Below are 15,374 nucleotides of genomic sequence, written 5' to 3'. Positions count from 1 at the left end.
GACCGGATTGAGGTTGTTCCAGAGACAGTTCGGTATTCTGCGAATCCGTTCATACATTTTTAAGGCAGCTTCTTCACAATGTGATTCGATCGGTCTGATTTTGCTGAACATTTCCATTGCAGTAATCGGAGTGGATTTGACGCCTCCAGTTATGATTCGAAGTGCCTTATTTTGAACGATTTCCAGCCTTTTCTTCTGAGATTTACTAGCACATATAAGCAATTCGCATCCGTTCATTAACACTGGTAAAATGTATGTTTTGTATGTTAATGTTAAAGTGTCTTTTGATGCGCCCCATTTTGTGCCAGCTAATCGTTTTAGTATTTTCAATCTCTTCTCTGATTTGGTGATCAACTCGGTTATGTATTTTATCGACGAGACAAATTTTTCAGTGTCTGAGTAATTTACCTCAATGATTTTATAACAGAAAATTTAAGTTTAATTTGACTACGAACTCAATTAAATAAATTTTTTATGATTTATCCTCAACGTTAAATGTAATGGATTCCAATCGTATTCGTTTATTAAACAGAAATGGGCCTACCACTTGGTGTAATTGAAAAATTATTTTTATCAAATGTAAACAAACTGAATTTTCTCCTCATGATGAACAACTTATATTTATAGCAAAATATCAAACAAAAATGATTTAATTGAAATTCTTTTATTTACCTGAGGCTGATACACCACACTCCGGTCGATCGAACTGATTTCCAATGTTAAATTGCTCAAATGCCGTTCCATTGGGTCGGCAATGACCCACAATGTAACCACCAGTCCGTCCAACAATAACAACGCACACACCAACGATATCAGCTGGGTGTCTCGCAGCATTTTGTCCTTGCATACGCCACCGCCGCTGTGGGTGAATATGCGATGGACACGGTAGGTTTTAGCAAACATTGAACCGAATGCTAGTGAAAAGCCAGACGATAATAGATAAACACGAGCCTGCATTGGTTTTTGAAATAAATAAATTAGAAAATGTTCAATGGCATATAAGCGAAATGAGTCGTTGTGGCTGTGGATTTGATGTAAAATTTTTAGCTGTACGAATGAGAAAATGTCCCTCAAAACCAGCATTAGCATCGAATTATTGTTGAAACATTTGAGATTATTTTGTGCAAAACGGTTCCATTATAATGCACGGTCATTATGAAAGTGTTTATGTGGTATTGTGTGACCGTGGTTTAATCTCCCTCGTCATTTTTGTTCGAAAAAAAAATGGGAATCTTTCGACAGCGAATACAGAAATAAGCAAATGAAGTAAAAGATTTCACATCAAAAACAACATGTTGACAAAAGGAGTTGCAGAATAAACGACTTGAAACAGTGATAATAGTATATTATGTCACATGGACTAAAATGGTGTGTTTTTGACCCAGGTCCGAAACCGTCCAAGGATGTAACCTAGCGTTGTGGAGCACGAGAACATTTTCACCACCGTGTGGTCAAACTACACTTTTTTGGTCCAAGCTACACAAACTCCGAGATAAACTCCTATATATTCAGGCGCACATAAAAGTCACATTCAGAACAAAAGTTGACATAACTGGGACGAAAAACTGTTTTTGTTTTGCATCTCTATCTATCTTTGGTCCTACTGAATTTAATAGTTATTTGCTTATCAAGCGTAGAAAATAGGAAACAACAAGATCAATCTTGAGCGAAGCGAGTGCATGTTTTATATTGCTATTTTTGTCCACGAAACGATTCGCCATGCTATTTTCAAAAACAAAAACAAAGTGACAGGCCGGGCCTGGCTTCTATATGTTAATTACGGTGAAAGTGTCGTTCGTAAGTTATGCAGTTCTATCAAAGTTATTGAGACAAATAGAACTGTTCACTTGATATGCCAAATTTTTTTATCAATGCACACTTACCGTCTGTAACATTTAAAGGTAAAAACTAAAGCAAAAGTTAAAGCATTTCGGTTTTTCAAAAAACTTTTGTCCCAACCTTCACTGTTCTTCAGAAATATGGAAAGCTCGTAATTGTTTTCACTTCATGTCCCCACCTACGTCCTATTTCTTCACATTCAATGAAACATTCTTCTACTCACTCGAGCCTAATGTCACATTTATGCCGCCCACAATACCATAGGAAAATACAAAAATTGAAACGAAAATTTCTGATTCATTCTTTAAATTTAAAACGCCGTATCAAGAGGCAATAAAATTCCACACAAGTTGCGACAAGTATGTGTCTATTAGGCTGAACAACACTGGAGTACATGTAATTTATGTTCAAGTGCTCCAGCAACTAGGTGATATACATTATACTGCTTAACATACATTTAAATCCCGAGTCATCAAATTGTGTTGATGAGAAAAAAGCGAGGAAAAAAAATAATTTAATTTGAAGCTCAAGCGTATTTGACTAATCCTGTTGTAATCAAGTTATTTTATTCAAAATTCAAAAGACCAGCTAACGAAAGTTAATCCAGTTTACAGAGTATAATCCCGGCTTATCAAACGAAAAGTTCACGGAAAAAAAACTGTACTCATAACTTCTCTCCCCGCCTGCATCAAAAGCATATCAAACCAATTAAAATCCCACGGTGCGTATAAATTCGGTAAGGAATTGTTTATGTGTGTTTATAATAATGCGGATTAGTATTTATGAACAATATAATTTGCATGACAGACAGACCTCATTGCCTTCGCAACCCAGATGGTTGAGGAATATTTTAAAGGCTGTGTGAATTTTGCTGTAAAACACTACATTCGAATGGAAACATAATAAAATAATATCATCAGACTTTATGACGACGTCAGGCCGGAGCGCCAAAAAGCTAATGTGTTTTTAAATAATAAATAAAATAATATGAACGCTTCACTCGTCGTATGCATAATTTATGATGTTCAAACACAATTAAAATTGCGATAAAATATCAAACATAAAAATGTAGGCAAACAGTACAACTAATACACATAAATACGACAAGCATCATATCCAGCCGTATATAATCGTCAAAATAAAGCCAAACAAAACGGGACAGAAAAAAGTTTAATCTCAACATTTTGATCGTCAAATGATTTTTATTCATACGGTCGTTGTATAAATGGTGATTTATGTGCAACACCTTCCATGTATATACCAGCTGTTTTTTTGCTTGTTTTCTGATTTCTACTGTTTATATATCAGCTGGTGTACACATGCGCTTTGTCCATAAATCAAATGACATTGACTGTATTTTGTACCAGTCGTATTGAATCTAATGGAAATAGTATGATACTGACAATATGTCCTGGTCCATGTTTCAGAGACTATTTTTGGGAAAACGTTTTCCCAAATTTTTTCTATTTTTCTTCAAATTTTTCCTCTTTTTCTCAACATTTTCCCAGATTTCTCTATCGGGAAAATTGGGAAATAATTTAAGGAAAAGCGGGAAAATTTCGAGAAAAAAATTGATAAAAAATAGGAAAACACTTTTCCAAAAACCGTCCCTGCCCCTTCTATGTTTAACCATATAGTGCAACGTCTCTCGTTCACAAGGAAAATTATTTATTTACTTACCGTACAAACAGCCGAAAATGCTTTGTCGTTTGCGGGAAGTGTTGAATAATCCAAACCCAGTAAAACAACGGCTGCATAAACTAATATGCATCCAACCGCAGTGATGTTGCTCAATTTAGGACTTGACAATTTAATGCTTCTGTTGGTTGGATGGGTATAAAATTGAGAGAGAAAAAAGTTTGATTTTTGTAAGCTTTTACAGAGTAACTGATAGGAAGATTAAATGTTATTTGGTTCACTTAATTAAGTCAATTATTTACTGCAATTATGGTGGGTAGATTACAGCTGAATTACAATGAGTCTGAGAGCGATTTTGTTTTTGATGTGTTCAGAGGTCGTCTAAAGTCAGAACAAAAATGTAAATTTACACAAACCGCAAGACAATTGTTCTATATTGACATAGTAGAACAACGAACGAACAGGCGTACAAGGATTCTAAGTCATTTTTACACAAGTCTTGTTTTCTATCTCCGTCTATAGACATATGAATTTTGAGTAAATATTGTTCCCAAATTAAGGAGGTTGTTGCCAGTGTAGAAGAAACTGTCACTCAGCTGCTGCCGACATAGCCAAAATATATCTATACAGAAGGTAATGCAAATCCGCAGTTACGCACGGACAGAGTATATAAATACTGAACTAAATTCACCTGAAAGTCGGGATTCGTGCGTAACTGATCATTTACATTACCTTCAGTATTTGTATACTTTGCGTATGGATCCCTACTTTCAGGTGCATTTAGTTTCGTTGTGTTGCACATATATTGAATTCGTTTGCGTAAAGTTAGTTAGTTAGTTAGCAGGTGCAACAACATTAGTCACAAGAAAATACGATGATGGCAACATTACAAAAATGAATTCACCTGAAAGTAGGGAATCCATATTTCCTTTGATATGCTGGGAGTTTGCATTACCTTCAGTGTTTATACACTTCGGACATAGCAAAGAGTGTTGTAAAAGAACAAAATGAAGCCGAGGCCTTCGTATGTTTGCTCACACATATGAGGTGTTTGGTTTTACACAGAAAAATCGGAATGTTTCGAAGGTTAAAACAAATGAAGTAAAAGATTTTAGTAATCTGTTGAAAATCCTCAGATCAAAAGAAGCATCGGATTCGAAAGCATCTTAATGATATGCTCGGTGTATGTGAAATGCTAAAATCGCCACACTAAGATTGGGTTTAATGATTCTATAGTGCGGGTTCATTAGTTTCAATAATAAATCGTACAGAAATTTCATTGAAACAGTTCGGATTGTGGCATACATAGCCTTTCGCCTATTATAAACAAGTCGAAACTAATTGAGATTTAAAAGCTTTTAGGCAAAACCGAAATAATTTCGCATTAAATTCGATTATTGTAATGCATCATCAGAATTGATAAATTCCGAACCGTCGTCAAAACACAACTTTATGTGTATATAGCCCAGCAACGCATTAAATCGGAAAATTCAATTCAAAATTAATTCGACTGGACGATGTGAAGAGGAAATGTTTTGTAGTTTGTTTGCGGATGCGGACGGTAATGCAAAACAATGAGCACTGTTTATCGAATCGCAATTATGGAAATAATGTGCGACTCGTTTTATGGCGCCCCCCTCATGTCAATTAAATAGTCATTGAGTGTAAACAAAGGTCACACACGTACTTTAATTTACGGAAATGCAGATTAAAAGCCAAAAATGCAATCGACAACGTTATTCCCACCGATGCAAATGATGTTATTGTGTAGAAAGCGAACGGTGCTATTGTTGCAACACGAAGCTTGAAAATGCGTTTAGCAATCGGCACCTGACCTCCTTTCCATTTGATTTGAACACATTCGGGACAATTGAAATCGAGTAGTGATTCAGACGGATGATACAGTGCCACGGGCTGCAAACGACCGTGCTGTATTTGATAGAAAATCGATGTGCCAATGCGGTCAGCACCACTGAACGACACTGGACCCTATTCGAACACAGTTGCATTAAGTGGTGAAAATTTACGTGATTTAAACAACTCACCGATACACCCAAAAATTTCATGTTTCGAAATTGGTTCATGAATTCAGAGGTCATGTCATATCGGGTATAGTCAAATCCATCCAATTTTAAGCTTAAAGAGCTATTACGCCAATGTTGTTCGGCTCCACGCACTGTATTACAATCACAATTGTAAATTCAATGATTGATCGTCAAACACGACTCATGTGATCAAAATTTACTTGCTAAAGCGATCGCCCAGACTGCATCGTACGTTTGTGGTGCATATCTTGACATCGGATGTGGACTGTGAAAAGCCGCCAATTCGTTGCGGAACATTTTATTCGACAGTCCACTGTAACTGGTTCCAGCACCCACTATACTGTTGTGACTCGAAACGACTAAAACATTTTGCGCCGCATCGGCCATATCCGACTGGCTGCAATCGGCAGTCGATTGTTTCCACCACGGTGGACCGATTGTCTCGTGTAAAATCCATGCGTAGTCGGCGCCGTACATTCCTAATTTAAATGCCTGGAATGATTTAAGAACACCAATAATGTTGAAGGTGTCTTTGAATTTCATATACCTCACAGAAGATTTTCGGTGCTAGATGTGGGGAAAAGCTACCGATTATGATGCGAGTGTCCAAATCCTAAATTCGGAAGAGAAAGTAAATTTTTACTAACAAAATTGTGGTCTAGTGAAACTATAGAAGATCAGCTCAAAAGCTTTGACAACGAATTTCGTTGTTGTTTTGTATTATGAAATGTGTACCCAGGAATCAGCCAATCATTGCCATCATCAGCTATGACTAAATTAACGATGAGCTTTCTCTATTGCATGGTCTCATACAACCAAGTCTATTATTGATTTAATGAAGTAAAAGATTTCGCATAAGTCTGATGAAAATGCAGCTAGCTTACCGTATGTACCCTCTGTGCTTGTAGCCATTACAATTTTTATGACAGAATGGTTTTGATCTAACAGAACAATTAAACTTTTTATGCATGAGACAATCTAGACGATAATTCAAATGAAAGTTCGGGTGTTTGAAATTTAAACTTTCTTCTTTCTCATTTCTGTAATTTAATCATCTGTTGTCGATAACGACGAGAAAGCAAGACTGAGCTCGAACTTGAGTTTCGATTTATAGCATAAATGTATAGTGAGACTAAAGAAGTAAAAGATTTTCCATCAAACACTAAACAATACTTTAAACAAAAGAAGTAGTAGATTCAATAGTAATAAAGCGATACGCTTGTCGAACGCGTAGAGTTTTTAATATTTGATTGACTCAAACACACGTGATTAAACAGATAATGAAAGTCTTGGCTACTGTTTTGCACACGTAAAAAATCACACTTCCGTATTTAAGCTGTTTTACTTGGTTACTCTGATTTCCATCGGAGGAATGGAGACTAAAGTGCGGTTTTTTACGTGGGCAATTCAGTATTATGGTTGGCGTTAGTTAAATTCCTCGTCTCTATGTGTATTAAGCCACTTTAGACCCTAGGGACCCTAGCATGCAATAGTATTTTACATCACTAAGGATAAAACGATGAAAAGTAGAGTTTTCGTGTGAATTTTGTTGATCCGAGGCGAAGCCGAGGTCAATAAACTCACGGAAACGGGACTTTTCATTTTTATACCGAGTTCTGTAATGGATTTTCATGCGGAGAGCGTCGAAAGAAGTGATTTTAAATATGAAAAGTACAGTTTTCGACACATGTAGTATGTAAAATTTATTTCTCATCAAAGGGTAAACTAATTATTACCGGACAGGGAAAATAATATGAACGTCACTGACTTCCCGATACGCTTGGCGTTTGTAAAATTCCACATTTGTCAGAACACCTGTGGATTTCAACTTTAAATTGATACACCGGACTGTTACGTTTACACCTGTAACTAGTAACATCCTTCGCGTCGCTTCTATTCAGATTGTAAACGTTCCACACTTGAGGGAATTCGGTTGAATTTCAGCAAATTGTTTCGGAAATATTAAGCTCCTGTAAAGCTTAATCGAAAATATATTTTCAATAACTTCGACGTCCGCCTTTCTGTATACCCGTTAGAACATAATTGAGTCAATATTACGGTCCATAATTTTCTGACGAAACAAAAATGAATCACAAAATCGATAAATTGATATGCTAATTTCGAACGATTGGGGGGATAAAATTGATAAACGCCATGGGTTACGGAAAATATTCAATGGTTAAAACGTAATTTTAATGAATTACACAATTTTGTCGATTTCCCCGGATTTCCCAATTAATGAAACACTCATTAGAATTACAAATTGAATTTCCTTGCATTCATTAGGATGTAAATGCGATACCCTCGACAATCGTCAAGTGAACTTCTCTCATTCGTTTAATAATTGTACCATCGTGCCACCGTAACCAATAGATGTTATTGATACGTATAGTCGACGGAAAAGAAATGGCAAAAAAAACTCATCACTCAGAACTAAGCTTTTCCATCAACCATTCAAGTAACAACCACGAAATTCGCCCTTGAAAAATGTATCGAATGAGTTGGGCGACATTACATTCAAACTAACAATCGCATTTTGACGACAATAAAACAAACAATACCACACAAATCCCCTTACCCTTAACATTTTCAATTGATCTTTGAAATCCGTTTCAGCGAATGTGATTGTAGCTGCACATGATATATTAGCCGATTCCAATTCTGTCACCAAATCATTGACCGCCAATGAATGGATTTCCTCATTTTGTGAAAATGTTGTTACTGTGTCCCATCCAAAACGTCGAATAAACGCTATGCGGGCTGGATTGTGGGATGAGTCGGGCGCAACGGTACGATAAAACAATGGAAACTCACGCCGATCGCTGAGTGCTGGAGATGTTGACCCAAATGATACCTAGAAATTTTGCGAGTGTGTTGTATATTCTCATGCCATAATGTGCAAGTGAACTGGTTTGGGTGGAGGAGGGAATTGGGTGGGCGGTGCGGTGGTAAATGTTTGGTAAATGAATGGTTTTGTATTTTTGGACAGATTGTTGTGAAATGTGGAGTTTATCGTGTTAGTTTACAGATTGTAAATGAAGAGGTAAAATATGGATATTTTTTTGTGCTGTCCAGCTACTACTACACACTGTTCGGTTCATGGTTAGATATTTGAATTTCAATGTTGGAATAAATTATTCGTTGCCTGAGGTTTTCATAAGTAAAATGGGTTGGTATACCATAATTTTTGTGTGCTCGTATTGAAATTGAGGTGGTTGTTACACGAATATATTAAATGCGGTGTACATTTACCTGGACAATGTTCCAGTATGGCACTACCTTAGCCAAACTTTCGGTTACTTCAGAACAGGCTGAACCCAGCAACATTACCATTCGTGTTGTTAATTGAGTGTACAAAGCATGAAAAAATCGGTCCACACCTACACCAGGATCACACTGCAAAATATAGAATGAAATTTATATTTCAACTGAATTTTTAAGTTATAGAAGCAACTTTGGAATGAAGTTAGTTCTGATTAATAGACAAGCATTATTATAGTTATCGATATCCAATCCACACTAAACAACGACTGAGAACCATAAGTAAATAAATCAACGTAAATCACGAGTATCTATATAGCCCTCCTATCCTCTGCTTGGTTAACAAATCTTCGACAAAAGAATGTGAACGAATTGATAGACGAAACACTGAACGTTAGCAGAGATGAATAGATGTTTTCCACTGAGAGTAATGAGCTTATTTTGCAATTATGATTGACGAATAAATAGACATTTTAAACGTTCGTAGACGGCAAACGCATCATTGGAATAATTACCGAATCTATTACTTGATTTGATCTAAAAAAATCGACCGACTGGAATCTATTACTTCTTTTGTTTTAACACGCATTTTGCTATATAATACGACGTTATATTGCTAGAGTTCATTATACATTTTTGCCATCGTTGTCGATAACAGATGATAAGAAACACGAAATTGTAGATGTAGAACCAATTCGTTTTCCGATATATGTGCGCACCACATTTCAACATCTACACGACCATTTGGAGTGTTATGACAAAATTATTTGGAAAACAGAAATAGTTATTTTCCAGAGGTTTCCTCTTATAAATGTGCGTTGCTTCCAATTACATGTTTTTACTAGGTCCCACCTGTTTGGGCGGGTCGGGTCCCTTGACTGATAATTTTTCCAAAATAATTAATCAATTAAAGTGAAAGCAAAAGAAAATTATCGAGCCTCATTTTTGTCAATTGAATTTCAATTGTCAAAAACCAGATTAGATCATTTCATTTTGCTTTTACCTTATATTACACGTATTACACACTATTATAATCAAGGTTCTGAAAGAATTTAGTTTTTGTGTGTCACCGCCTTCGTGATCAACTCAGGGTTGTCTTAACCTGGTTCTTTCAGAACCTTGATTATAATTATCTTAATTTATTTTAACTGATTTTTCATCTGGGTGAGAATGGACAATTCCTGAAATCCAAACCTTTTTGTCACGGTATGGATGTAATAATCTAACACAATTCTCAATTTGATATATTTACTTCTACAAAAATGAAATGTTGTCACTTAGTATTCGTTCAAATTGTGCAATAATCCAATAAGACCCGAGTTGTTAAATAATGTAGTAAGATACCGCAACTCGTGTCAATTACGGCCTTCGATTCGCTATAGCCGCAAACTTATCACTCGTCCGAGCTACCTAATATTGCAATACGATACCGCAACTCGTGTGAATTACGACCCTCGCTTCGCTCGAGCCGAAAACTTCACACTCGTCGGAGTTGTCTAATGTTAGAAATGTAATACTATATGCTCACTGCATATGTAATTTCAGGTACAGTGGCCAACATGAATTCCACTCAATCCACACAGCTCACACTCTGTATCAGTATGATCCGCTGTGGTTTCCAAGGTTGTATTATGAGAAGGTTGCGCCAACAGACTTTTTCGTGGTGGCATTAAATCAAAAATAATTGCCGATACTGCATTGTATTTTAAATTAGGCGAATTCTTCGCTGTGGCATTAACGCGAAAATGAAGTAACCAGAGCGAAGATAAATACTTAAATATCAATAATACCACTGTAGGAACCATTTCCATTTCTCCATTTACCATTTACCACAAAAATATTCCGTGTGAAAGAAAAAAAAAATGAATTTTTGCTTTGTTTACTTGACAGTTTGCTATCTCAAGGAGTACTTTTTTGTTGAGTGGCAACCATACTTAAGTTAAAGCGGTAAATTATTTTGTTTACTTAAAAGTCATACGACAGTCCTAAAGGTTTGTTCCAATTAACTGTTAATCCGAACTTTGACAACAGGAACGACAACGACTTCATTCAAAACAGACGTATCTTCTTCTCTCAGTGAAGGGAATCATCAATGATCAATTACCAATAATAATTATCAATTATCAACATAGTAAATGGAATAGCTTCCGACCTTAATCTCGGGAATTCCATTCCTCGTCGATTAAAAGAAATTTTATTAAAATCGGTTAAGAATTATTACTCAAGTTATCGTCATGACAAAACAAATTGTTGCCAACAATTACGTTTTTGATAACATTTCATACAATATCGCCACAACACATTAAATTATCATTAAATTATCATTATCACAATATCAATTATCAGCGGTGTATTATCATGCATTATCAAGTATCAACAGAGTAAAATCCTGTTTTTCTGGAATAGTTTCCAGAACCTTATACATTGCCCATCCTCGAACTTAACCTCAGAAATCCCATTCTTCTACGTTTTTAATAACATTTTATATAATATCACCACAACACATTAAATTATCATTATCACAATAGCAATTATCAGCACTGTATTATTAATTACAATTATCAATAAAATCATGTTTTTCTGGAATAGTTTCCAGAACCTTATCCCGACATGGCTCATCTTCGAACTTAACCTCAGGAATTTCATTCCTCGTCGATTAAAAAAAAATCATCAAAATCGGTTAAGAATTACTCAAGTTATCGTCGTGACAAAAAAATGCTTACAAACAATTAAGGTTTTGATAATTTTTCATACACTGTATGGTTACTAACATTTTAGAGTATTTTCTGGCGTAAGACCCTTTTTGATACCCCCCTCCCCCTCTGCACGCTTTCGCACGTTTTTCAAAACCCCTCCCCTCAAAAGTGCGCACGTTTCCGAAAAACATTTGTATTCCAAAAATTGTTCGTTTTTGTGGTAACGGAACCAGAAAGTCAATAGAATAAACTTTAATTAGTGTTTGCGTGATAGTGTCATCAATTTTAGTGTAACACCACACGAAAATATGGGAATAAGCCCAATTTTGTCTATCGAAAATGCTATTAAAGTGCGAATAGTCACTCTTTAATAAGACGTGCGGATAGTCTTTTATTGGCTATTCGCACGTTACAAAAGAAAAATGTATTTCCAAGGTCGAACTATACGTTTATATATATCACTTCGTCGAAGCATTGATTCCAACGCAATTCCCAACCAAATTTGTGTCAGGATGAGGTCACTTGGATAACCATTCTCTACACAATTTTGTACACGGACGAAGTCACTTGCGTTGACACAAACACCTTTTCTGCACAATTTGTATAAAGATTTTACTACAAAATTGTGTAGAGCAGGTGTTTAATTAAATACAGATGACTTTGTCCGTCTACAAAATTGTGTGGAGAAGATCTTTGGTTCCATCCAGATGACTTCATTCTTATACAAATTGTGTAGAGAAGGTGTTTGGAATCAATCCTTCGACGAAGTGTTCGACCTTGAAAATACAATTTTCTTTTGTAACGTGAGACCAAAGCCAATAGCCAAAGTATAATAGCACTTACCTTTGTCTATCTTGAATTAAAATATCGCATATGTCAGTCTTACTATGAACATAACACCGTATCTAATTTATGTTAAATAACTATTTTACAGCGCTTGGCTCAAGAAATCGCCCAATACAGGAAATCTGTCATTCGCTGAAGAAGTAATTCCACATGCGTTTGGCTATTCTGATTTTCTTTTTGAGAATATACAATGACCGACTAGAGAGTTTCTTGAGCAAAGTGATAGTTCTAGTAGGTTTTTGGTACATTCCCAGTTTAAAAGTTTTGGGCCCAGGTGAGTGCGCACGCTTTTAGCTAACTCCCCCTCCCCTGCGCACTTTTCTGCACGCTTTTAACAACCCCCCCTCCCCCCTTAAGTGCGTGCGCACTATTTGAATGACCCCTAAACAAAACCAGAAAAAAGGCTACTCAAAATAGGACAACCACTAATTCCTTGGGAATATTGTTATTGGGTCTTAAGAAGAAGAAAAAACTTTGCTCTCGACTAGCACATGATAGAGTTGAATTCTATTTAATTCAGATTTAGCCATGTTGGCGAGTGTCAATGAATTTTGTTCTCAATAAATATCTCATTTTTCGTGGACGTCTTTAAGTCAGTGGAACTTAGTATCGCTCCACAGAAGATATCATTTGGAATCAATCATCCACAACTGCAAACACCACAGTCAAATTCCTCCAATCCTACCACTTTTTATACAATTTCTACGTCTCGAAACGCTCAATGGCTGGTAAATGTTTTGGTTGCAGTTACAGTGGACGTCAGTGAAATGCTGACATTTATTTGCTTCAGTCAATACTCTCGCTAGCAAACAAACTCTCAGCTATCTGTGCAAATTCACCCCTGGTCTACATATATACAGAAAAAAGCGTTTAAACAGGTGGAACAGCTGAAACAAATTCATGTCCAAATTCGACTGACATTCCCTGTATATAATATCGAATCTGACAACATTTATTTCAACGATCATTATTGCAGTTACATGTTATCACGTTTTTGTGCAATATTTTATGTTCACTGACAAAACCCCATAACACAACACAAGACTGCAATTACGCAAACTTTAAGTGACAATTTTCTAAAATGTAATTCAAATTAAAAGATAATGCGCCATCAAAAATAAATAAAATTAAATGTCGTAGCAGAGCATTACACGCTTTATCCATCTGAGGACTTGTACTCCTCCCTCTCTCGTCGCTCTGATATATTCAAATTTAACTCGTATTTTATGCACAAGAGGCTAACAGCAAACGACAGAATAAATTCTTTTGAATTTTCTTCTTCTTTTTTTTCTTCTTCTTTATTCTTGCTGAATTAAGTGTAAAAGTTTTGTATATTTAAGATGAAATGATTTTTTTATTACGCTACATTCAGTGGATTTTGACGATGCTCTAAATTCCATTAGCCACTTTCTATATCTTTTACATCTGATATTCGTGCAACAAAATATTCCATTTCCATTTTCATTGTTTTTAAACACTCTTCACTCTCCGCGTAAAACCCATTTAAAGTATATGAAGGGCTTAAAACATCTTTTTTTTTCGTTTCGGTCAAAGCTGTAGCCATAAATATGCATCAAAATAAATTTAAAACCATAAAAGTTGAGATCTCCCATCTTTTTCTCTTATTTTTTTTTCTTTTCACTTTCCCCGACAATCGTCTTTTTTTCGCTCGCCCCTTCCTCTGCCATATCATAATGTAATATGATAATAATGAGGTTACGATGAAATTGTCAAGTAAAGCGTTGGCTGTGGCAATTCTCTTTGTTTCATTTTTTAAAGTCTCACATTCACACTCATCCCGCAACCCATCTTTATATTCAGAAATTCTTTTAAAAGAGAAATTTTTTTCCAACGAAATGAATGATTAAAATCAACGTTGCAGCTAACCGGTACTGTACAGCAATTTAAAAATAAAAATCTTTTAACATTTAAGTATGGTGGTTGTCAACGAAATTTTTTCTTATGAATGTGGTAGAAATTAAGTGCAACACTTCAACGAGAGAGAAAAAAAATTGCCACATACCACCTAGGTCATGCAATATAACGTTGACGAACGATATTAAAACCAGGGAAACATGAAAAGAAACGCAAATTCTGCAATTTTGTTTCATTTATACAAAGAAAAACCACACAAATTGCTTTGTGTTATGAAAATGAAAAGACAAAGAAAAGTTATGGGATGCTAGCTCTGAGGTAAAGCGAAAACATTTTTCTACCTCGAACACATTTTCCGTGTACATTATAATCAACGACCCTTCTTTTTGGATTGTTATTACTCGGGTAATGTGTGATTAAAATAAGACAAAGATAAGTGGTTTTTGTCAAGTGGGACCCGCATTTGTTATGGATTCCGGGGAAAAATCGTGAATTTTTGTTAAGAAACTGACAAAAAAAGCATTTTTCAAATGGAGTTCAGTATTGTTGTTATAATCCACTTATACAAGCAGTCTCGTTTTTCCTTTGAGACCATTTTATTTATCCGTTAGATTTTCGCACAATAAGAATTTTATTACACAATTGAAATCCGACTTTATACTTTATACACGACATTTATAGCTTCATTGTACAGTAGCAATGAAATAAGTTTTTTTTTATAATTTGTTCCATTGTGCAGAAAAATAATTTTCATTTGTTTTTTACTTAGCTCGATTAAAGCTTTATACATCATGTTCAATGCTGTTTGAAATGTCAGACCACACGAAAGCTGGCACACATCACGAAAGCTATCAGACATCGCAAAAGCTTTCAGGAATCACGAAAAACAAAACAAAAGAATTTAGCTTAATTTTAGGTTACATTTGTTTGCTCAAGTACGTGATGTGTACCACACTTGCCCTATAGCTCTATCAATCCGTTCCATTGTAATTTTGAAATGGCTACTGATCTTCACAGAAACCATCACACGCACACCTACGTCAGACATGACGAACGTTTTTAACGAAAAGAAATTTGCGTCCGTTGCGATTATGTTTGTTCCTGATATTGTTGATTTTTAACTCATTTTTATTTAGTGTTTTCACCTTTAGAAAACACAATTTTAGATTGATCA

At 35.5% G+C, this 15,374-nt stretch overlaps 1 protein-coding gene across 1 annotated transcript in view; it reads right to left on the bottom strand.

The window, feature by feature from the left end:
• Positions 1–15,374, bottom strand: part of LOC119066490 — a 77,280-nt gene that overhangs the window by 6,060 nt on the left and 55,846 nt on the right. Inside the window, exons 3-10 of the mRNA XM_037168999.1 lie at positions 8,775–8,918; positions 8,101–8,376; positions 6,070–6,135; positions 5,723–6,014; positions 5,523–5,653; positions 5,165–5,466; positions 3,520–3,658; positions 673–951 (exon numbers count right to left, since the gene is read on the bottom strand). Coding sequence (XP_037024894.1) covers positions 673–951; positions 3,520–3,658; positions 5,165–5,466; positions 5,523–5,653; positions 5,723–6,014; positions 6,070–6,135; positions 8,101–8,376; positions 8,775–8,918 — 1,629 coding nt within the window. The remainder of the gene's footprint in view (positions 1–672; positions 952–3,519; positions 3,659–5,164; positions 5,467–5,522; positions 5,654–5,722; positions 6,015–6,069; positions 6,136–8,100; positions 8,377–8,774; positions 8,919–15,374) is intronic.

The sequence above is a fragment of the Bradysia coprophila genome, chromosome IV (assembly GCF_014529535.1).
Source record: "Bradysia coprophila strain Holo2 chromosome IV, BU_Bcop_v1, whole genome shotgun sequence".
Taxonomy (NCBI): Eukaryota; Metazoa; Arthropoda; class Insecta; order Diptera; family Sciaridae; genus Bradysia; species Bradysia coprophila.
Note: the sequence above shows the minus strand (reverse complement) of the source record. Positions and strands in the feature narration are given on the sequence as shown.